Raw genomic sequence first — 24,773 nt, 5'->3', positions numbered from 1 at the left:
TAAAATCCGTAGAAACAATGGGTCTGCTATACTGACTCTTCAGTTTAAGTTGTTTTCATTTTGTTTTGTTTTTAATTTTTAAAAACAAAGAGAAACATATCAATTAAGGCTGCATAGTTTCATCTTGAGTGTCTAAAAGATGCGGTTGACTTCACTAAAGAATGGAGCTGCCAGCTTGTCTCAAAGGATTCCTGGGTGTCAAGAGAATCTGCCTAGAATTGGATCAAGGCCAGCATATCCATTGGGCCAAATAGCTGAAACTACAGTAATGAAATCTGTCCCTGCCTCCTGATGCCAGCCAGAAGGAAAGTGCCTGACTTTCAGCACTAGACACTTCTGGGCTTCCTTTCATGTTTTTAAGGTTAACCTGAGAAATGCTTTCAGATTTCCAGCCACTTTTGCTCTTCCTTTAATCTTCATATTATCACATGCTATTGAAGAACAGAGAGCATTTAAAAGGACGGCAGAGGTTGAGTCAGAAACAGGGCTAAGAGAATTGCTAGCCCTGAATGAACAACCCTTGAAACTAAACATGATGAGGCTTACTGAAGTCTTTGTCCTTAAACCACAATAAATCTAACAAAATTCAGTTGATTTAATTTTTAACTGGAAAGATTTAAAATCAAGTAATATTAATATGCAATTTTCTCATGGAAGGAAATGAGTCCCTCAGCTAAAAGGAATATTAATGTCTCTGTATAATTAACACTCTTCCCAAAAGGGATCTTGATAAAGCAAAAAAGTCGAGAAATTGGATAAATTACTGATAGCTGTGCTTACTGTCTTTGTACTTAACTCTCTCTTCAGACCAAATGCCTTTGTTAAATTTCATTTATATCATATCAATACTGCATATAGCTTGAAAAGTGAAATCACTTCATCAGGTCAGTAACACGAGATAGCAGTGCCTGGCCAACCCCATCCCCTATTTCCAGATGCCAGAAGTCACTACTCCAATTCCTTCAGGTGTTTCTTCTGTATATACACTTCAAATATATCTAAACAAGCTTAACCTGCTATGTTTTGATTTTTCAGTTTTAGATCATTGCTATTGTCTTGCTGCTATGGAAGATGTAGATTTAATTCTCCTCTGTCAGCCTTTCCCTGAACACATCCATCTTCTCTCCTCATCCATTTTTGATTAAGTGTATAATCAGTGCTTTCATTATTACAAATATAATTGCTATTTACTGCTGCACCAAACCAATACATTATAGTTAATTTTTTCTTGTTTTGTTTTGTTTTCAACGCTCTGTTTGTGTGTTTCATTCCATACATCATGTTTGCTCATCATAGAGGCCATGAATAAATGAATGACTGAACAAACGAACAAATGAAACATGTAACATGGAATGAGTAAACAGAAGTGTAAGTGCCAGAATGAAACCTGGAAGAGGGAGAGATGAATGATAAAGGGATTTACTGTGCATTTAGCATCCCCAGAGGAGGAAGATGCTAAATCTAGCATGCATGCTCGTAGCCCCTGGTGTAGACAGTGGGGTAAAACGTTAATGATGGATGTTCAGGTCTAGGTACATGCTCAGGCACTTACCATCTATGTGACCTTGGACAAATCACTATGTTCTCTGGGCCTGTTTCCTCATCTCTAAAATACCTAGGGTAACACACAGTATTGTAATGATTTTAAATCAGAGAATTCACGGAGAGTGTCTCTTTGGTGCCTGGCACAGAGTAGGTACTGATAACGACAGCGATTATTACTCAGTCTCTTAGGGACAGAGGAAGCTAATCAGGCTATCTCTTCCAACCCTCAAGACCATCGAAATTTTGTTTACTGTAATGCTAGGCTCATTAAGCAACCTTATGATTCTCACTCCATTTTTTAGCCAACTTTGTGTTTGGAAGGAGGTACTTTGAATGATGAACAGTAGTACTCCTGTTACTGTGAAGATACTCTTAAATAAATCAGCTTTTTGGTATAAGCATGAACCTCCTATTTAGATAGACACTGTTTAGTTCATTAGTCTGACCAATGCTTGGTGAACTGAAAAAATTGACTAGACATTGAAGGATGAGGATTCCACCTAAGGACTGACCCTTGGGAGGTCCTGTCCAAACAGCTGGGCTCGTACTCCTACCTCTTCTCTTAATTACACATGATCACCCTGAGATACTGAGAAATCCCAAAGTGTCCTCTGAAACAAAGAAAGTGTCTACTGGGTTTGCTCACACTTGTTCTAAATGTTTTTATTCTAAGTCTCTGAGAACTGGTAATCCATAGATAATGTGTATCCTTATCTCTCAGGAGACCTTTTCAAAACCAGAACAACTTGTTCATCAACATGTTAGGCCCCAGAGTTTACTGTAACACTGATTTCTGTTACTCTGCTCATGACACCTCTGTGTCCACACTCTCCTCTGAAATCCACAACCTCTTTTCTAAACACCTTCCTCACAGCTCTTGTCCTTCAGGAAGTCTTCCAGAATGATATTACCCATGTTGATTATTCCTTTCCTCTAAGGCTTCTCCAAGGTTGGAAATATAATTTGGGCTGTATTATCTCACCCTTGTTGCCATTAAGAGAGAGTTCTGGTTCCTACCACCAAAATAAGTGTGACCTAGGACGAGCCCTTTAACTCTGTGTTTTAGTTTCCTCTCCATTAAAATAGCTATAATTCATACCTAGATAGCTGTTTTGAGAAGTAAATGAAAAAACCATGGGTAGGGGGAACAAGGAGGCTGCTCCTAGGGCTGGAGGTACCAGGACTCCCACCAGTCACGTAGGATGAAGTCCTACAAAGCTGTTTTGTAGTTATCCCTTGAGAAAGACCAGTGATGTTCTTGATAGCCTATAGACTTCATCAAGCTGTGCTAACATCCGTATTCCTCAGGAAGTAAAATATTTCAGTAGCTTCTTTCTTTCTTTCTTTCTTTCTTTCTTTCTTTCTTTCTTTCTTTCTTTCTTTCTTTCTTTCTTTCTTTCTCTCCATGAGCCTATATTGACTAAAATTCCTATTTAGAAGCTCACCTAAACATAAGCAGTTCCCTACCCTAAACACCCATTCTCATCAAGGGAGCTCCAACCCCTCCTTCACGACAGGCACATTTCAAGAGAACTGTTTAAAAACACAGAATTGTGTTTTGAAATCACAACAGCGCCAGTGTCCCACACTAACTTCGGTAGCTCTATGGACTTTGGGATTAAAATAATAATAATTTGTTCGCTTGTGACTACTTAATTTTTGTTTCAGAGAACTGTTAATGTAGCTAAAGCCTTGCGTTTCACAAATGGCTCAAACCAGACTCATCGTATTTCACTGGTGAAAGTTTTTATTACCTCCAGATGTGTTTACATTAGGTAAATGAATCATCTCTAGGAAGAAGAAAAAGAAAGTAGGCTACAAAGAAAACAAACAAACGAAAAAATACTCTGGTTCTCAAAAGCTTCGAGGTCACAAAACCCTTTGAGTTTCCATTTCCCTTAATTAGGTCAGCTTTAGACACCCGAATCACTTTCGCTGCCTTTTGCTTTCCAATCCTGCTACACCAGAGCCCCATCTGCAGTTTTAAGTGACCTACTTAATTAGAATCTGGAACCCTCAGACAGAACAGTGTGTTGTCTTCAGTCTCTTTTGCTCAACAGACCTTATTAATGAACTGAAATCCATACACATTAAGCAATTTCAAATCCAAATGTCCAGGTTAATTGTACTCATGAATATACAATAAATACGGTGTAGGTCGAGAGTACTGGATTAGGTGTCAAGGAACCTAATGAAGGTTGGGGATGCGTCAGGAGCACATAGGGGTTAGCACGCTGTTGTCCATGACCATGAGTTCTTTTTCTTTTTTGTTCAATCCCTCCAGCCCTCAAAGCACCCCCCGAATGCAGAACTGTCAGCCTGCTCTCTATTTATGAGTCTGTCTCTATTTTGCTTGTTAGTTCAGTTAGTTCATTAGATTCCACATATGAGTGAGATCATATGGTATTTATCTCTCTCTGACTGGCTCACTTCACTTAGCATAATGTTCTCCAGGTCCATCCATGCTGTCGCAAAGGGTAACATTTTCTTCTCTTTCATGGCTAGGCTTTTTAAAGGCCATTCAACTTTGAGCAGCTCCTGGATACCATCCCCTAAATCTGATACAAAATCTTAAGCCTCCATTCAACATTCTCCATGCTGTGGTCCCAATATATCCCTTAATCTTTATCTCTTACACAAAACTGTGCTATAGCCTTGCTGCACCTCAGGTAATCCCCATCAATTTCTACTTCCATGACTCCACTCATGCTGTTTTTCATACTAAAATGTTCTTCAATCCCGTGATCCAATCCCATTATCTGTCAAGGCCCACTGCCAATTTCTCCTTTTTTATGAAGGAGATCTTATGAAGCCTTCCCTGATCCCTCCAATCATATGGGCTCTCTCTCTTCTTTGAAATCCCACAAGATTTGCTGGCACTTCTCTTATGGTATATATGTCATTTAGCCCTGCATGACAGTTGGATAATATCTTTGTCTGAAGATACTAATCTGTGGCATGAAACACTATATTATTCATCCACATTGACAACTCTACGGTAGGTATTCAGCAGATTATTTTGATAAGACAAATCTAGAAAGGACACTGGAGGACACAGAAGTGGAAGAGACAATGGTGCTAGGTCAGGAACAACTGGGGCTTATGCCTAAATTGGTGACGATTCCACTTGGGCTTTTGAACAGAGTTTAGCTGATAGAATTAACAGGAGTTAGGTTTAGGAGGCGGGTTGAGTCAGACCGCGCAGAGCCGTGACAGCCAGCACAATAAAAATGGCACATATTCAGTTCTCAGCGAGAGTCACTAGTGGTTAAGGAGCAGAGAGTAACAGGATCTGAGCTATGAAAATCAAACCAGAAGCAACCTGGTTAACACATTAGTCTTCCGAGAATTTGGTTGGAGGCAAGTCCATCCCTGAGAGAACTGGATCTTACTGTGCTAATAAAATTAAGTGTGTAAACCTGCAGATCTGTGAGTCCTGGAAAAGTCACTAAGCTAAATACTGCTTTGTGGACTTCCTGGCAACCAGATATTTAAGTGCTTACCTTAAGAAAGGGAAACAGACGCACACCAAAGCAATCATTACCACATTTCTAAACTGGTGAAAAGAGAAAATTCTGTATTTTTCCAGAGAAGGAGAGGGGAACAGAAAAAAGCACACTACACAAAGGATGGGGAACAAAGACAGCTTTGGATTCCTCAGCAATAATACGGGAAGCTAGAAGACAGTGGGAAAATATCTTTAAAGGCTAGAAAGAAAAGAATTCTATGCTGAGCCAAACTATCAATAAAAGTAATAGTAAAGTGAGACAAATACAAAGTCTCTAAGAACTTACCTTCCCTGAACCTTTCTCACAACACACAGAAATAAAGACATAAACCAAGAAAGAGGAAGACAAGCATAAAGGTCACAGACAATCCAACACAAGAGGGAGGAGCAGGGAAGCCCCAGAATGATTGGAGGTCAGGGCCACAGCTGCACATCAGACACAAAGGACAGAAGCTCTGGTAGAGAGCAAGCCAGGAATCTTGGGGAGGCATTTCTTTAAGAATATCTGATGCTACTCCAGGGCAAACGCCTTGTGCAGGAAAATGAATCTTAGTACAGTACAAGTAGTCTTGGTTCGCTGTGACTATGTAATGATGAAAACACTGAATATTAGTCCATCTAAAATGTTTCACTCTCTGGAAAGGGTATGGGAATGAGAAATTGAGCATGTGCTGGGGGCTGGGGTGAGGAAGGAAACTTAAATACTCATCTCAATAGTAAGAATCAATACATAATATCTAAAACTGAAAAATCAAGAAATAACAATCTAAGCACATTATTTGGGAATACAGGAGCTATATGAGCATGTATAGGATGTTTAAAAAGTTTTAAATGTTTAAAAGATAGTGGCAGTGATAAAACCACTTTGGATATTGGTTTGGCAATAGCTAATAAACATAAATTCTACTGGTAGGTATAAAAACTCACAAAATCGCGCACATGTACATGCATCATTTATTGTAGCACTGTTTGTCGTAAGCAAGGTTTGTAAAATAACCTAAGTGTTCAACAACAAGAAAATGACTTAATGGAATTTGATATATGAATACAATGGACACTATATAACAGTGAAATGGATGAACTGGAGTTGTAAGCAATCAACATCAATAAACCTCAAAACCATGTAAGAGAAACACCAAGTGACAGAAGGTCAACATATTATACTCTTGGGTTGACCAAAAAGTTTGTTTGTTGTTTTCCGTAAAATGGCTCTAGTAGTGCTTAGTTTTCTTTAACTTCACTCAAAACAATTTTGTTAGATTGTACTGTGACAGCTGTCATATCAGCATGCATTTTTTAAAAAGTACCAAAATTGGTGAATCTTTGTGAAGCCATTTTAATATTGAAGATGAAAAAAATACGCAACATTTCCAGCATATTAGGCTTTATTATTCAAGAAAGGTAAAAACACTACTGAATCATGAAAAAAGATTTGTGCAGGGTATGAAGAAGGTGCTGTGATTGATCGAATGTGTCAAAAGTGGTTTGCAGAATTTCATGCTAGAGATTTCTTGCTGGACAATGCTCCACAGTTGGGCAGACAAGTTGAAGTTGATAGCGACCAAATTAAGATATTAATTGAGAACGATCAATGTTATACCACGTGGGAGAGAGCGGACATACTCAAAATATCCAAATCAATAGTTATTGGTGAAAATGAAAAATGTATCTTTTATTTTATGGAAAAAAAATAAATAAACTTTTTGGTCAACCTAATACTTACAAAATTTTTAGAAAAATTATATATATTATGTGATTGTGTATGGCTACACACACATACATGCACACACACACACGCCAACAGAGGATCATAATTCTCTCTGGGGCAGGAGGGAAAGAAATTGGATGGGGACAGGGAGGGGGTCATAGAGAGTTTCAATTTTACTTGTACTATTTTATTTCTTAAGCTATGTCACAGGGTACATGTATCCATTATATTATATACACTTTTTTGTATAACTGAAACATTTCTAGGGGTTTCTGTTAAAGTTTGGGAAGCTAAACTCACACATTTAATTTTGCTTCATCTTAAAACAAACACAGCTAGAGAATCATAATCCCTGTGCAAACTCTCAAAGCATTATGTTTCAGAATTCAGAATTCTTCAGATTTTAGAAAGGTATCATTATATAATTCCATATATTACATTATACCTCCCATGGCATCTATAATCAAATAATGTTTAAAATAAGTATTTGACACTACTCAGGTAGTTGTTCTCCCCTTGGGACAAATTAGCCATCAGCCTGGTCCTCAATTCCTTCAAGCTTTGCTGATTCCGTTTTAAGAGCAGAGGTGGAAAGCAAGTGGATGGGACATTAGCAGACTTTTCAGGGAGGACCTAGACTCCATTATATCTGAAATTTCCCTGGCTCCTTACCTATACCAGGGCACTGATACCCATTTCTCTGCAGCCCTGACCAACTGCAGGGCATACTCATATTATTATTCCTGGCTCCTGCTGAACCAATTTTCTTCTTTATTTAAGTTGTTGTTAAGCAAAACATCAAGAATGATCAACTCTACATCCCAGTCTCAGTCCTGCCTCTCCAAAGCCAACATATACTTACACACACATCAGTCTAGAGCAGATTTCTTCTCATTGACTTGCTACATAACTGATAAACCTTGCCTATTCCTGTTCGAGTTTGTTAATGTGCATTCATACCCCCTTATGCCTACCACTCATCACCAAGGAGCTCTGTATTTTTAATGGCTGCTGGCATCTTACCAACTTCACCTAGCTGAGTTTCATTGCCCTTCAATCCCAGCATGACATATAATCAGCCTCAAGAAGGGATGAACACCAACTTGCTCTTGAAAGCTGATGCTGGACAATCTGTTTATTTCTGATTAATCTGACTAATTATATTTTTTAAATTGTGCTTAGCTTATGCCCAATTAAACATCTGTTAGGGTAATCAAAATCTCCTGGCAATTATCACATGACATTCTGAATTGATATCAGCACTATCATCAACCCAATTCCCTCAACACTAAATTCAGTAAGCACAAGACCCAACTGTGAAAAGCTGAGAAGCATCATCTCTTCTTCATAAATACCAGTGGTCCAGCTAACCACCTCTATGTTGGTAAAGGTTATTTACTTTTTGTTTGCTAAATGCTCAGGCCTTCCACAGAGTGAATGAAAAGGAAATTAGGCATGCTGAAGTGTTTTCAAGGGGAGCCCACCATCTCTTCCTTGTTAAGTAAGCAGTAATTTAGTTTTAGAGAAGGATGTCAGCAAATACAGGGAGAAAGGCAAAAGCCCTACCTACCATAGAAGAGGAATGCTTTGGTCATGTGATGATGTAGGTAGGTTCGGTTGATGGTGAAGAAACAAGCATCCTCTCCACACTGGCCCAGCCTTCCAGTTTCTCCAGTCAGTGGGGACCACCAGAGCATGATGGGGTAGCTATTGGTTTCCAGTCTTTTTTTTCTATTCAGGGTCAGAGCTTCTTTCTCAAGGAATGGGTAGAGATGTGTAGGCTCTTCCCCCATTTTTGCATGCCCATCTCGCAAATTGGAGTTTTTAAACGTCTTCCTTTCAAATTTTCCCAGCTCAACCACTACCTAAAAAAAGAAGACAATTATTATTAGAGTTAGACTGTTTAATTTCCTTCTGCACATCTCCCATCCATCTTGATTTTTAGGCCTCTTATTGGGTTTTTGTTGCTGCTGTAACAAATTACTACAAACTTAAGTAATTTAAAACAATACACATGAATCATCATATAGTTCTGGAGATCAGTCTACTCACTCAGTCATTTTGAATGTGACAGCCAAACAGTACACATGTTCACTCAACAGCGTCTACCGCCTCTACTGACTAGTACAGTGAAGTCGTCATTGTTCAGCATGTGCATTCCAGTCCACTCTCCTTGGCTGCCAGGTTACATTGATGTCACACAAACTGTCCTCATTAAGTTAACAATGGCTGGACTTTTTCCAAACAGACTTCAATCATATATTTTCATTTTCAGTGTTTAAAAAAATAGCATTGCTACACCTCTGAACACTGAAGCAGTCGATGTATCACCGCAGACTGGGAAACAGCTCAGACCTTCCTATTGGTGACACACTGAAACCAAGATCCAGATAAAGGTTTAGCTCTAGTAACCATACCGCCTCTCATATTCTGGAAGCTTAGACATGATAAGCATACCAACTATATGGCAATTTATTCTAACATCAAAAGGAAAGCTCTCAGCTTAGACACAGATATTCCTTATAACTGGAAAAAGTACTAAAGTTATATCTGATAAGACCAAAGCTCTCTCATAACTTTCCGTAGAAAAGAGCAGAAAACCCCAGCCCCTCCTGCTCAAGCAGATCCTACCTAGTACCTCCAAGACAGACAAGGAGTCAGGGTTTCCTCTGACCAGAACCCTGATCCAGCAGCAGAAGGTGGCAGAAGCAAAGAGCTAGACTGTCTTTTAGGAGCATTATCTCATTCAGCCCTAATCAAGAAGAAGGGCAGACCCTCTAAGAGTGAAAAAGCCCAGAGAGCAGCTTCGTTTCCATCAGCCCCACACCTGAACTACTCACATCCACAAATAATCTTTAAAAGACCTGTACATAATGAAATGAACATGAATGGGCGCTAAATATAGATGAACTCATGCCTATATTTTAATTACACTGTGTAATTTTTTCTTTAAATTGAAATCCATCTTTCTGCTGGTATGGGCTGTTTCCCAGTCTGTACTGATACATTGACTACAAATGAAGATCAAAGTATCTGACTAAATGAAATAAATGGGAGAACTAAAGAAATGTTTTAGGTTGTTCACCTTGATAGAGTCCTTGGTCTAGTACAGTGATTTTCACCTGGTGTGCTGCAAGAATTTTTAAAATGTGCAATCCCTGACTAAACAGGGATTGTCAAATTAAAAAAAAAAAAAAAAAAAGACAACAACCAACACAACAATAGCCACGGGTGTGAATGCCCTGTCTGGAACCATAAATATATAGGTCATATAATAGAGTTGCATCTGATTGGTCACATCACAGCATAATAAGGTTGCATCTGATTGGTTAATTCTTGGTACCAAGAATCCTTATATACAAGTATAGGCACCTGATTTTTTTTAAAGTCACTTTGGAGCAAAAAAAGTAGGTAATTACTATTATTATTTTTCTGTAAACCAATCAAAATTATACCTATTTTTTGTCAAATCTGCAATATATATATATATATATATTGGTGTACCACATAACTTTAGTGATTAGTTTATGTGTGCCATGGGATGAAAAAGGTTGAAAATCACTGATCTAGTAGCATATGTCAAGAATGACAAATTTATTAATGCAGATGTTTGTGTTTTGCAGAACAGACTACCTTGTCTCAAAATAGTCATTGCTTCCTCAAGAATGCCATCTTTCAGAAATGATCACAATAGGGAACTTCGAGGAAGCCATCCAATTTTGACCTGATAAGACAGACTGAGCTCTACTTTCCTCTAAAACCAAGATCCTAGAAGAGTTACAAACTAATCCCTTAGTCACTGATTTTGTCTCTACCTGGCACATCCACTCACCAAACCTCACTTTCATCTGATGAAAAAGAATTTCCAGTGCCTTAGACAGGAAATCCCTGATCCTGAGAGATAAAGCAAAAACTAAAGTAGTTGGAGAAAACAGGGTAGGGCAGGAATGGCAGCGAAGGCCCAGGCATCAACATATGCTACCCAAATTCTTGGTACCTGGAGTGTGACGAGCAGAAAGATGGTAGCAGTGATACACAGGCAAGAGGCCAAAAGCTTCCTCCTCTGAATCCGCACCATGCTGCCCAGCCCTGGGTGACTGACAGAGGGCAAGCCTGGTTACCAGGTGTTGTATAGACGGCCCATAGCCTGAGACAATTTCACGTTGAGGAGCCATCTGGGTGCCAATTTCCTCCACTGCCATTCCTGCTGAGACCTGGTCTCCATGAAGGACTGAGATCCGAGGTACCGAGTGGGCCTGGCTTGGCATTGAGAGGGAACAGCGTGCAGTCTTCTTATGCTATCATCAGAGCAGCTGGAGATTCTTCAGACCAGAAGGCATCAAAAACTCTGTAGTAAATGAAAAATCTTTTAGCCATAGTGCAGATTTAGTAAGTGTAGTCTTTCAGGGTTATCATGTACAAACTCAAAACTTTAAAACTAAAAGGAACCTTCGAGATCATGTAGTCCTCACTCCTAGATGAGGACACCAAACCTAGAGAGGTGAAGTGACTTGCTCAAGGTCATACAGCCCATTGGAGCACATCTACAACCAGGTCTGGAGTCTAAAATTCTGTTTCCACTTCATTTTCTCTGTCACCAGAAGACTGAATTCCAGGGCTCATTTACATGTAGTCACTTCCTTCTGTTTAGGTTTCAAAGGAGTAGAGAAGTGGAGTAAAAGTTACTAGGACTAAGGACTATCCCCCTACACCTGTAAAAAATTATGAATAAATAAATAAATAAAAGGTTCAGGCTTTGATCAAAGATAGATAATGATGCACTGGCCCCAACTACTCCCAAGCAAAACAACTTTAGCCACAACATAATTAATTATCATTACTGATTTCTTCGTTTAGTCTTTATGGCAAGTGAAATAAAAAAGGGCATTACATGGACAATGTGATTCTCTGGAAGTTTTGAAATGAGATTTTTATCTATCTGAAATGGATAATCTTTTCAAAGGTTTTAACAATGAACTACGTCCTACAGGATGCCTTTTATTCCCAGGGTTCTCTGAAGTTAAAAGTCTTGGACAAACGTGGACTGAGAACAGAGCAAGGATCAATCTTAGAGAGTAGAGTGTTGCTTTAAGGTACTCCAAGATCTAATTCAAATATCTGATTGTATATCTCTGATTATAGAATTAAAGACATAATTAGGAATCTAAAAATAAAGTAGAATTAAGTTAAAAATCTTGTTCTTAAAGGTGTATTCTCCTCCTATGGATCTGCCTTGATTTGCTTTTAAGTGCAAGATATTTTTTTCTTTCAGCAACAAAATGACCCTTGGACTCAGAAATCATGAAAAGTACTTTTTTTTCTTTCATCCATGCAACCCACCATGACTAAGAGAATGAGCTCTGGGGTAGGTCTGCAGGGATTCAAATCTGAACTCCCCATCTGGTTCAACCTAGCCTCTCCATAACTGAATTTCCAAAATGTGGATAATAATGCTACCTAAACCAGGAGCTACTGTGACAATTACATGAGATAAGATTGGTAAAACACTTACTTCAAAGTCTGGTACATTAATGTCCAATAACTCTTTGCTATTTTATTTTTAAATATTATTATAATTTTTATTATATCTTTAAATGGAAAATGAAGTTGAATTCATATAAAGTACATTGCTTCCTGATCAAGTGGAACATCAAAAGAAGAAGTATTCACTTTTCCAAGAAAAAAAAAGAAATTAGTAATATTTGTTGAGTGACCTATTATAAGAAAAGGATCTTTCTAAGTACTCAGTATATGTGAGCTTATTCAATCCCCCCAACAACCCCATGAAGTAGTAATTACTATCTTCACTTATAAGGGTGAGAAAACTAAATCTGAAGGAAGTAAAGTAACTTGCCCAAGACTATACCTTTGATAAGTACTATAACCAGAAACCAGTCAGACTCTGAAGTTCGTGTATTTTTTAAAACATTTTTCAACACTAAGACTATAAAATTCCTACCAGATAATGCCAACACTCATAGGTTATCTGTCTGAATCACAAAAATAAAAACAAAAACAAAATCTTGTGTAGAATAGTTCTGCCAGGGAAAAAAGTAATAAAAATCCATAAAAACGTAAAAAGCACCTCTCCTACTTAGTAGGCCCTAGTAGCTATAACTGCATGAAATATGGAGCTAGCTCTTTGGGTTCAAATCCTGGCTCTGTCATTTTACATAACATAAATTTGGCCAAGTTACTAAATCTTCCTAAGCCTCCGTTTCTTCATAGTAAACAATAAATGTTACCTATCATTACTTCGTGCTCACTTCAGCAGCACATATTCTAAAAGTGGAAAAATACAGAGAAGATTAGCATGGCCCCCTCACTATCATTATTTCCCTTGCACAACAGAAAGAACAAATTATCATTCTATATGCAAAAGCAATTTATTGTAGCTACAGTTAATATAACCCAGATGAGGTAATGAAATACTATTATCACCTTAAGTGGGTATAAAGCTATATGATTTTTGAGAGATTTTTATATCACTCCCCTCAATCTTATTGATAGCCATTTTGTAAAGTAGGCAAGGTAGGGATTAGTCTCAGTTCCTACAAATAAGGAAACCAAGCATCAGCAAGTTTAGGTGGCTTGTCCAGGATCATAGTTTTTAAAGGCTAAAATGGGGCTAGAAATCAGGTCACTTGACTGCAAGATCAGGGGAAAAGAAAGAGATAGGAAAAACACTGTCAGCTTGTTAAGAGTAGAAAAGAGTCAGGAATAAAGGAAAGCAAAAGATGGAGAGAAAATGCGAGGACAGAAGTTGGGATATTTTTACAGCTACCAAATAGCTCAAGCCTATTCTAGGGGCTTTTAAAATCTTTCCATGGCTATACGAACTATGACAGAAGACTTTAAAGTTAGAAATTCCCTTCCATCCAAAGAATCTCAGTTGAGGTTATATTCCCAAAGCCTGGGGTCTCAGGGACCAAGCTGTGGTTCAATACCCACTTCTAGAGAATGGAGCCAGCCAGTGTAGATGGTATCATGATTGATAACATGCAGCCATGAACCAGGCCTTGGGGTATTTCAATCTAATATGGTATTAATTACCCAGGAGCTTGTCATCAAGTGAGCAGTCCCCCAACTGGTGGGACAGATGGGCTTGCAGAGAGCACCGTGAAGGCCAACAAGCTCCAAAGCAATGGGACTCCAAGAGGAAAGCTCCCTTCTGTCTCATCACTGCCTGCGGGGTGAACCTCAGAGCCCTCGAAGAGGGGGCCCCAGAACATTCCTCTCCAGGATAGTGCAACGAGCGTTTGTTCAGACAACCATGTAGATAACATGTGAAATGGATTCTCACTAACCAACCCCCTTGACCCTGGAGCTGAGCTCCTCAAATGCAAGGTGCAGCTGGTGTGCACTGCCCGGGGCTGGCCATCTGCTGCCCAGACAGGGATCTGGAGCTGAGCGGGACTTCCTCACACTCCTGCAAGGGCTGTTTCATCTAAAGCAGCAACACTTCCCCCTAAAAGAACTTCAAGTTTCTCCACTTTATTTTGAATTAAAATGGACAGAAGAGAGACCTGAATATCTTAAAGCAAATGAGCAGCCTGAGGAAGCAAGCTTCAAATTTCAGCCATGCGGGGCCAGTCCAAGGTGTAGGTTAAGGGTCTCAGAGAAGATTTCTGCCCCGCACCTCTGAGTGTAAAATGAGAAACCAACCCTAGGTGATGCAAGTCTTCCTGCTATGACAGTTTGCGTGTCTGGCAGGGGAAAGAGGTGGCGCAGGAGGCAGAGAGCTCTGATAAGACTCCTTTGATCTCTCTCCTCTAGTAACTGATGAGTCATTTGGGTTAATAAGCTCTTAACTGAGCTTAAGGTTCTCCCAGGGAGTCTTTAAAAGGAATGTATCTGACTACCAAACTTAAATTATTCAAAGTAAAGTATAATTTCTTACATAGGTCTGACTCCCCAAAATACGTTTTCATTTTATCCTGTATAACTCCTCAGAACACCACTCCAATGGTGACTGTCTGGGGAAGACAGGTGATGTGCCGGGCTCCATGGAAACGTCTTTGGGCAACTCTCCAGGCACTTGTTAACTACTGCCCTTTGAGTCTACCTGTCCCCATCAACAGTCCTCATTTATTCCTACTCGGTTACTCCAAAAGTCTGATGACTTATGTTCCCACCAGTCTGACCCCGTGCACTCTCCACTTAGCTACAGAGTTGTTTCTGGAGTGTAGATTGGCGTGCTCTCCTCTGATTAAAATCCTTCAATGGCTTCCCAAAGATTTCAAGATACAGACAAATCTCATTAGCTTAGAAGACAACGCGACCTGGACCTTACTCCACTTCTCTAGCTTCCTTCTCTCTTTCTCTATGCACAGGCCTTTTGTGCTTGCTATGCTTGGAATGGAGCTTCCTGTTTCTGTGCTCTGGTCCCTACCTACGGCATCCACAATTCTATCACTACCCTACCCACTCTCCGAGACTTTCAAGGCTGCCCACTACGGGAAGCCTTACTCCTCCCCCATGCCAACTCAGGAGACCCGGGGCCCTATCTTGGTGTGCTTGTTTCTATTGCAGCAGTGGACAGATGCAGGAAGCTGGGGGATTTTAGGACACTTTATAAAGCTGCTCTATTGCATGCATATTAAATAATTGAACACTATAAAGTTGACTTATCGTGTTAAATTGCAGACTTCCTTTGAGCTGCAGCTGTCCCCTGGGCACCCGACAAACGTGTGATAGTTCCAAAGTTTTCACTTTCACCCAATTTTCTTTATTAATATTTACTTGTGTTCATGTGTTCCTCAGTCTTTTTTAATGGGTTTCACATTTTCCTGAACAATTATTTTTATGTAAAGAGTGCTTTGCGTTGCATATTTCTGTCTGGGAAGGTCATCCTACTCAGCCAAGTACACATTTCTGGCAAGACAAACAGAGAATAATGAGAGAGAAAGGAATACTGGTAGCCATGTGAGTCAAGACAGGAGATTAATGGGGGGACAGAACTTGCAGCCCGAACACCTTCACATTCCCATTGTAGAACTGAAGGTGATGTCATTCTTAAATTCTGGATACACAGCAAAACACTCAAATTGTGTATTACCAATACAATCGCACTTAGTGGGTCTACTTAATATAGAAACTAAATTAAAATGTACCCATACAAAAAAAAAAAAAAAAAAAAAAAACTCTCATATAAAGCCCCAAATAGAAGTATTCAAAAGGAATAGGTTTTTTAAATGAGGTGGGGGCACAAGACAGAAGATTCTGTATCACAGGAGAACCAAGCCAGCTCCTCAAGAGCAGGCCTCTTTCTCATCTTTTTCCTTATAAAGTCTTCTTACTTACTGTTCTTTCTCCAATACAAGCTTCTTGGTTACCCTGTAACAATTTTCCTACCCGGTAGATCTAAATTAAAATCTCTTGTCTGGGACTTCCGGCCAAGATGGAGGCCTAGACAGACACGCTGCATCTCCCTCCACAACCAAGAAGGAATACAACTACCTCAAAACTAGAGACAACCAGAAGTTTCAGAAAACTGAGCTGCATGGAAGTCCAACAAACAAAGATATAAAGAAGAAATACTCATCCAGACAGGCAGGAGGGGCAGAGCCAGGGTGGAGAGGATGTGGTGCGGTGGCGGCAGCACCATCGACAGCGGCAACTGGGCGGAAAGTACAGTCACACATTTTAAAAAGTGGGGAGGGACACCTGGGGAGCGCTCCCAGCACCAGACCAGACCCCGCAGCTCATGGTCCCAGCACCAGAGAAAATAAAGCCTCATTGCTTCTGACTGTGAAAACAAGTGGGGGTTGGGGAAGAGGAAGAAACTGCTGGTCTCTCAGCAGAGTCTGCTTGTTTAAAGGGCCCCCACAGTCCTAGAACGTCCGCAGACCCAGCCACTCGGGAACAACAGCCAGGGCAAGAGCTAGAGAGGCACCAGTCCCATACAAAGTGGGAGAAGTGTCTAGAACAGGGGTGAGTGCTGAGCAAGTGGTATTGTACCCTCTCAGACCCCTCCCCCATATACAGAGCCACAACTTGGTGAATCAGGTCACCCTGTACTGACGAATACCTAAGGCTCTGCCCCTTACAACATAACAGGTGTGACAGCTCTACCTAAGACACAGAGGCAAACAAACACAGGATCCTGTCAAAGTGAGGAGACAGAGAAGTATGGCCCAAAAGGGGGAATGGATCAAGGTTCCAGTGGGAGAACTAAGTGACGAGGAGATAGCCAACCTAACAAATGAGGAGATAGCCAACCTAAGAGACACAGACTTCAAAACACTGGTGATAAAGATGCTCACAGGCTTGACAGATATGCTTAAGTATGGCAGACGCATAAGTGAATAAGTGAAGGCTATGCTAAATGAAACAAAGGAAAATCCACACGAAACCAATGGTGAAGGGAAGAAAACCGGGATTCAAATCAATGATTTGGAACATAAGGAAGAAAAAAACAGTCAACCAGTACAGAACAAGGAAATGAGTTGAAAAACATGAGGAGAGGTTTAGGAATGTCTGGGACAACTTTAAACACGCCAACATCTGAACTAGAGGGGTGCCAGAAGGAGAAGAGAAAGAGCAAGAAATTGAAAACTTATGTGGGAAAATAATAAAGGAAAACTCCCCAAATTTGGCAAAGGAAATAGACATACAAGTCCAGGAAGCACAGCGAGTCCCAAACAAGTTAGACCCGAAGAGGACCACACCAAGACATATAATAATTGAAATGCCAAAGGTTAACGATAAAGAGAGAATCTTAAAAGCAGCAAGAGAAAAGCAGAGAATTATCAACAAAGGGGTGCCTATAAGACTATCAGCTGATTTCTCAGAGGAAATTTTGCAGGCAAGAAGGGACTGGCAAGAAGTATTCAAGGTGATGAAAAACAAGGACTTACAACCAAGATTACTCTATCCAGCAAAGCTATCATTTAGAATGGAAGGGCAGATGAAGTGCTTTCCAGAAAAGGTAAAGCTAAAGGAGCTCATCATCACCAAACTATTATTATATGAAATGTCAAAGGGACTACTTAAGAAAAAGAAGATCAAAATTATGAACATTAAAATGACAACAAACTCACAACTATCAACAACTGAATCTAAAAAATAAAAACAAAATCCAACTAAGCAAACCAGAATAGGAACAGAAACATAGGTATGGGGATCATTTAGAGGGTTATCAGCTGGGATGGGGGAGGGGGAGAAATGGGGATATGGTGCAGGGATTACAAAGCATTATTGGTTGGTACAAAATAGACAGGGGGAGGTTAAGAATAATATAGGAAAGGGTAAAGCCAAAGAACTTATATGCACGACCCATGGACATGTAGGGTGGGATTGCTGGAAGGAAGGGGGGTACTGGGAAAAGGGGGGCAAAGAGGAGAAAATTGGGACTACTGTAACAACATAATCAATAAAATATACTTTAAAAAAATCTCTCATCTGCTTTGATCATTTATATAGTAATGGATGAGGAACTGGTTAAACAACACTGACAAAATATGGCAAAGAGTTTACATGCCTAAAGACAAAGTGCTAAACCAGATGATTGTCTGAGGTTTCACCCTGAATGTAAGCTCCCTGACCCCATAAATGGTGTCCAGAAGCAAAACTCTCCACAGAAGAAAGACTGATCAAGTAAAGAGACACAAATCAAAACAACCTGTGTCAACATATGCTAAGATTTCTGGAAATATAAAACAAGAAATATTTCTATATAACAAGTATAGGATTACTTGATCTTTATTCTCCTTTTTTTAATAATTCAACATTATCCCTTGAGAACTCAAACTTTATTCTCAAAGAAATAAATGTCTGAAAAACATTGTAAATAATAAGTTAGTTGTTGTTGTTGTTTTTAATTTTTGAAAACCCATGTTCAGGAACTATACCAAATGTTTATTGTAGAATGCTGGTAAATGAATTAGGTATTACATTTCTTCCTGAAATCAACTCTTTACATTTCAAATTTAGAAAGTGTTTAAATATGTGTTGAAAATGTCTGCATAATGAACAATATTTATACATACATCAATAACATTATATTGTTTGTCCAAACGGTTTTTTTTATTTCTTAAATTTAACCGTAACTTGAATTTTCAAAAATGTTGGTTGTAAGACAAAACTCGAAAATGTACTTCTCGTTTTAAGTTGATGAATAAAAGACAAGCCATAATAACAGTAGCTGAGATTCTGTGTTTAATTAGAGATTGTGCGTTTAATTCACTATTAGACACCACTGTCTAGCAGGAAGCAGCCAATGAAGAGTGACTACAGCAATTTCTAGCATGAACTGGAACTACTGACCCTTGGATGCTATGGCCTCTGGCTTGCAAACAGAAGGGGAAAGTTCTGAAACTGAGGCCAGAGTGTTGTCCAGATGAGTGTGCAATGCCTGGGTTGCTTAATCAATGCAGCTGGCCAGGCCCAGACCGAAAGCCCTCCATCTGAGAGACCACAATGGACCACTGAGGAACACTGCCCTAGTTGTAGTGTGACATCACCAGCAAGCCCAGGATTGGCCATGAGCTACAAGGGTGTCTCATCTTGAAAGAAGGAAGGGTATATAAGGGGAATGAGGTTCTGAAGACTAACCTGTCATCTTCAAAACTGTGCTCAGCCAGAGTGTATTTAATGCATTCCACAAATGAAATTAACAATCCAAGTCACAACTTATATAACATTCCACCTTGCTATTTCAGGGCGCTATGGCAGTGAGTAGGTTGTAGGCCGTTGGAGCTGTGGTTTAAGAAAAAAGTTATTTTGCATGGTATCTGACATATATTGAAGAATCATTAAAAGATCCCCAGAAAATGTCTTAAAATCACACCAATGTTATTTCTCTATCTTACACAAAATGAGGTCTATTCAGAGGCAATAAGTGCCTACAGAAGTAGCCAGGCAATGGTTTGCATATAGATAACCAAAGCCTGCTGTTCTGGGGGCTCCCCCTGGGCATTTTCTCCATTAAGTGCACAACGCTCCGCACAGCTGGACAGTCAGAATGGCTACTTCACACAATTCTAGCAACAAGTGATTCTCAGCGACAACGTGGGGGGAAGAGGGAAGCAATTCACAAGTACACAATGGTGGAGCTAGTAAGATCCTGCGTGGCAGACGGGAGGGACCAGAAAACCTTCGTTCCCAGGAGTCGGAACTGCGCGCCTCCCTGGCCTCCAGCGGGGCCTCCAGTGGGGCCTTCAGCGGGGGCTCCTGCGTGTCACCTGTCTCCCATCAGGGCTTTTTCAGCAGCCACACAGGTTTAAATCGCAGGCAGTGTCTCTGGAAAGCGCTGCCCAAGGTTTCCCAAAACAGACCCGGTTTTATTTTCAGCGCACAACTCCGCCTTTCTCTTGCACACACTCCCTCTGGGCACAAGGAGGTTCGTTCGGCTGTGAGTCCAGCGGGCAGCGTCCCAGCGTCCGTGAGCACCAGAAAAGTCTCTCTTTGTTTCTCAGCACCAAGGAAAGAGAGAGAGACACTGCCCCCGCCACGCCATCACTCAAACCAGACCCAGGGAGGCACACGCACTCACCTCTTCACGGAGAAGAAGGCTCGCTCTGCCCAACGCAGTCCGGGCTTTTCACTTTCAGTCCGCAGCCCCGGAGCTCAGACGAAGACCCGGAAAGGAGATTTGGGAAGGGCGGGGTAACTCTAAGCGCATCCAGGCCTGGCGATCCTGGATCCGGGTTTTCACTGATGTCTCCTTTTTAAAGGCACGTGGGACCTTCGTTCCAGGGAATCCCTGGCCTGCCGCTCAGCACAACCCTTCTGGGAAGTTCCTGGGCGGCTCCTGAGACCCTATTCTAAAGCAAGCCACAGGGCACTTTCTCTTTTTTAAACTCACCTAAGACTGGGCACATTCAAAGTGAGGTACTGAGGAAAATTGAGACCCTCCTAAGCCAAGCAGAGTCAGGTACCCGTGCTTGGTAGAGGGAGCACGAAGATCATTTGGGTTTTATTTATCGGCGAAGTTAAATTGACTTCAAGCTACTGAGTTCCAAATCCAGGTGACCCAAAATTACAATTATTTTGCCCTTCTCTAGACAAGAGGTGATAAAGCTAGGGAAGTAATTCAGGACCTTGGGAGGCTAGGACTAGACTCAGGGCAGGTGAAGCATCCAGGGCTCAGAGTTTGAGGGGGCATTGACTCCAAATCACCTAAGTGCTGGGCACACCTGCAGAACTGAGAGTGGCTGCTGCTGCGCTAGGCCCGCCTCACTCTAGGCTTGTCCTGCAGAGCTCCGCTGCCAAGTACCTCCATTTACCCTCTCTGTAAAAAGGGGTGGATGATAATGGTAACAGCTTCTAGAAAACCCCGAATGCAAAGGAAGACATTGAGAAGTTGGATATGATTAAAAGTAAAGTCTGTTCCTCAAAAGCACTATGAGGAGAATGAAAAGCAATCCACCAAGTAGCAGAAGATATGTGCAACAGATTTATCTAACAAAGAATTCATACCCAGAATATATCAAGAAGTTCTACAATGCAATGAAGAAAGAACCCAAGAAAAAGCGGGAAGGAAGGGGCCAAAGACTTACATAGCATTTTACCAAGAAGGGATCTGAAGACCCAATAAGTATCTGAAAAGATGATTAATTTCTTTAGTCACCAGGGAAATGCAAATTAACAAGACAAGGATATACTACTAAGCACTCACCAAAATGGCGACAAATTTTAAAACTTACAATACAAAGCAAAGGCAAAGCCATGAAGCAGAAGGAACTCTTGCTGTTGGAGGAAGTATAATTGTTGCAGCCACTTTGGAAAGCTGTTGATCAGTATCTAATAGAGCTGAATAGATACATACTTTATGACCCACCAACCCCACTCCTAGGCATATGTCTAATAAGCATACATGCATATATATATCAAAATACAGGTATACCAGACCAAAATACAAATTTAAGAGAATAGACATCATAGAAAATATGATCTCAGACCACAAAGGAATTAAATTAAATCAATAACAGAAATATCCCAAAATATTTGAGAATTTTTTAGACTATTTGGAGATTAAGCAATGCACCTCTAAATGACAAATGGGTCAGAGAATTCTCAAAAGATATTTTAAAATATTTTGAATGAAATAAAAATGAAACTACAACCTATCAAGATTTGTGGGATGCAGTAAAACAGTGATTAGAGAGAAAATTATAGCACTGAATGTTAGAAAAGGAGACAGATCTAACATCAATAATCCAAGCTTCCACTCTAGGAAACTAGAGAAAAAGGACCAAATTAAATCTAAAGTAATCAGAATAGAAGAAATAATAAAAATTAGAGCAGAAATCAATAAAAATGAACGCAGGGAATTAAAGAATATTAATGAAACCAAAAGCTGGTTCTTTGAAAAAAAAAATCAATGAAATTTATAAACCCTGAGCTAGGCTAACTAGTAAAAAAGTGAGAAGACACAAATTACTAATATCAGAAATAAAAGAGGGGCCAAATAAAAGTCAAGAGAATGAGTCTACAAGCCCCAGACTGGGACAAAATACTTGCAAAAAAAGAAAAAAAAATTCTGATAAAGGCCTATTACCCAACTCTTAAAACGCAACAATAAGAAAGCAAACAACCCAATTTTAGAAAAAACAAGCAAAAGACCTGAACGGACACTTCACCAAAGAAGATATACAAATGGCAAATAAGTACATGAAAAGATGCAAATTAAAACAACCCTGAAAAAAATAAGAAAACGACCCTGAGAGGCCACTACACACCTATTAGGCCAAAATACATAACAAGACATAACAAGAGAACCCCAAAGGCTAATGAGGATGTGGAATAACTGAGGCTCTTGTTCATTGCTGGTGAGGATACAAAATGTTCAGTTTTGGAAGACATTTTGACAGTTTCTGGGTTTCCCTCAGAAGGAATGTTCCATGTAGAGATGTATATCTGGCTGATTGCACGTATGAAGACAGAAGGAAAAAATAATACTTTCTCAGACACTAGAAATTTTTTTATCAGACACTGGATGGCTACTTATTGTGGATATTGTAAAATCATTAAGCACAAGGTCAGACAGGACCTGATAACTCCTAAGTGTCCCCCAACTGATAATCTATGATTCAACAAAGGGGCTTAGTTAGAAACAAAAACCTAAACTGTATAATTAGTGGTTCCTCAAATTATATGCATATCCTGGTTACAGAAATAGTGCTAATTTTCCTTCCACCTCTGTACCTAGTCCCTTTGCAATGTGACTTTGAAGCTCCCCATTAAGAAGTGGAGTTTAGTTCCCTTCCCCTGAATCCAGGCTGGCTTTGTGACCTGCTTTGGCTACTTATAAACATATAAAACGTAACTCATGAATTTGTGTATCTGGGTAAAACAATTTCTAGGCAGAATGCTAAAAGTGTCAGTTTGCATCTTTTAGCTCATATTAGAAGGGACCATCAGAAAGAAATCAGTTAAAGAGGGAAAGAAAGACCACTTTATATGCAGAAATTAGGGGGAATAAAAATTTAGCAGATTGGAAAATAAAACTGGGTCTCATCTCCAGTCTCCCCAACCAGTCAAAGATCCTCAAGGTGAGGTTGGAAGATCTTTAGGTAAGACCACTAAAAGTGTTAACATATTGCCTAGTAAATCTTTTTAGCCAGACAAAAGAGCCAGTAATAATCATAAAGATGTCTTTCTACAGCAAGCAACATGATACACTGAAAGTAGTCATGATTAAGGCTGAAGAGAGATTTTTCTGAAAACAATTATGTTTTTGTCCAATGGAGTGAACTTAGATTCCGCATAGAAAGATGACAAAAGTTTTAAAATTGTACACGGTGAAAGTCCTCCCAACTTAAACTAGAAAGGACTAAAATTTTTCTAATTGCAAAAATGCTTCTGGGCCCCCAAGCTTCTTTGAAGGAATGAAGCAAATGGAATATTACTCAGCCATAAAAGATAATGAAGTCCTGCCATCTGTGACATGGATGGAGCTTGGGGGCATGATGCTAAGTAAAATAAGTCATACAGAGAGAGACAGATACCATATGATCTCACTTATATGTGGAATCTAAAAAACAAACAACAACAAGAAAAATAAACAATGAGCTCAAGATACAGAGAAGAGACTGGGGGTGGGCAAGCACAAAATGGATGAAGGGTCAAAAGGTCCAAATTTCTAGTTATAGAATAAATAAATCGTGGAAATATAATGTGCAGCATGGTGACTGTTAATATTGTATTGCATATTTCAAAGTTGCTAAGAGTAAATCTTAAAAGTTCTCATCACAAGAAAAGTAATAAATAACTATATATGGCAGCGGATGTTAGCTAGACTTATTGTGGTGAACCTTCTCTACTAATGCAAATATCAACTCATGCTGTATGCCTGAAGCTAATATAAAGTTGTATGTTAAGTATACCTCGGTTAAAAAAAAGATTAGTGACAGGACTCGCCTGTTGATGGTGAGCAGGGAAAGTTATTATCCCAAATCAGACTGAAAAAAAAGCACCACTTGCCCTCCTTGAAACAGTTCAGGTTCTGTGGTGTGGTGTGGCTGGTGCGCATTGTCCGGCTTTCTATTTCTTCCTCGTTGTTTTAAATTTGATTTCACTAACATAGAAAGGCTTGTGTATGCACGACTGTAGGTCTCAAAGCCAACCTTGTCTAGGGCCTTCGGCTAGTGAGAACAATCACAATTTTTCATGAATCGATGTAAACTATGTATGTAACCTACCTCTAGTCCTCACATACCCCATTATTCAAACGAAAGTTTGATGATGAAGTGACTTGCCCAAAAATCTTTAGTAAACGGTAGATTTTCGTTTTGTTTTTTAAATAAGCTGGCTCCAAAAGCCAGTGCTAAAACAATGCTTTGAAATACGGTGGTTCTAATTCAGTTTACTCCTGCATGCAGCCAAATTACACTATTTATGATATATTGAATTGTTTTATGTGGTATGCAAAGTAAGGACTCATTCTTATTCTGAGATTGTGCCTTTTGGAAAACAGTATGAGCTTGTAAAAGGTTTTTTTTTTCCCCCTGTCAAAATAAAAAGCTAGGGGGAAAAGTTATTCCTTCAAAAATGTTTGAAATATTATCT

The 24,773-nt window shown here is 39.7% G+C and overlaps 1 protein-coding gene and 1 non-coding gene across 4 annotated transcripts in view; one reads left to right on the top strand and one right to left on the bottom strand.

The window, feature by feature from the left end:
• The window catches only part of POFUT3 (protein O-fucosyltransferase 3), a 64,313-nt gene extending 43,992 nt beyond the window's left edge, over positions 1–20,321 (bottom strand). The window contains exons 1-3 of one of the 3 annotated variants that reach the window (XM_090258500.1): positions 20,257–20,321; positions 10,759–11,109; positions 8,332–8,626 (exon numbers count right to left, since the gene is read on the bottom strand). In XM_090258500.1, coding sequence (XP_090114626.1) covers positions 8,332–8,626; positions 10,759–10,839 — 376 coding nt within the window. In that variant the 5' untranslated portion in view covers positions 10,840–11,109; positions 20,257–20,321. The remainder of the gene's footprint in view (positions 1–8,331; positions 8,627–10,758; positions 11,110–20,256) is intronic. The other 2 variants (XM_090258502.1, XM_090258503.1) reach the window with 2 other exon arrangements.
• Positions 13,020–13,127, top strand: LOC149996493 (U6 spliceosomal RNA). Its single transcript, XR_016507518.1, has one exon. It is a non-coding gene; the product is annotated as a U6 spliceosomal RNA (small nuclear RNA).
• Positions 20,322–24,773: the final 4,452 nt, after the last annotated feature.

The sequence above is a fragment of the Furipterus horrens genome, unplaced genomic scaffold (assembly GCF_987537825.1).
Source record: "Furipterus horrens unplaced genomic scaffold, mFurHor1.1.pri manual_scaffold_12, whole genome shotgun sequence".
NCBI classification, from domain to species: domain Eukaryota; kingdom Metazoa; phylum Chordata; class Mammalia; order Chiroptera; family Furipteridae; genus Furipterus; species Furipterus horrens.
This window is presented reverse-complemented; position numbering and strand designations above follow the sequence as displayed.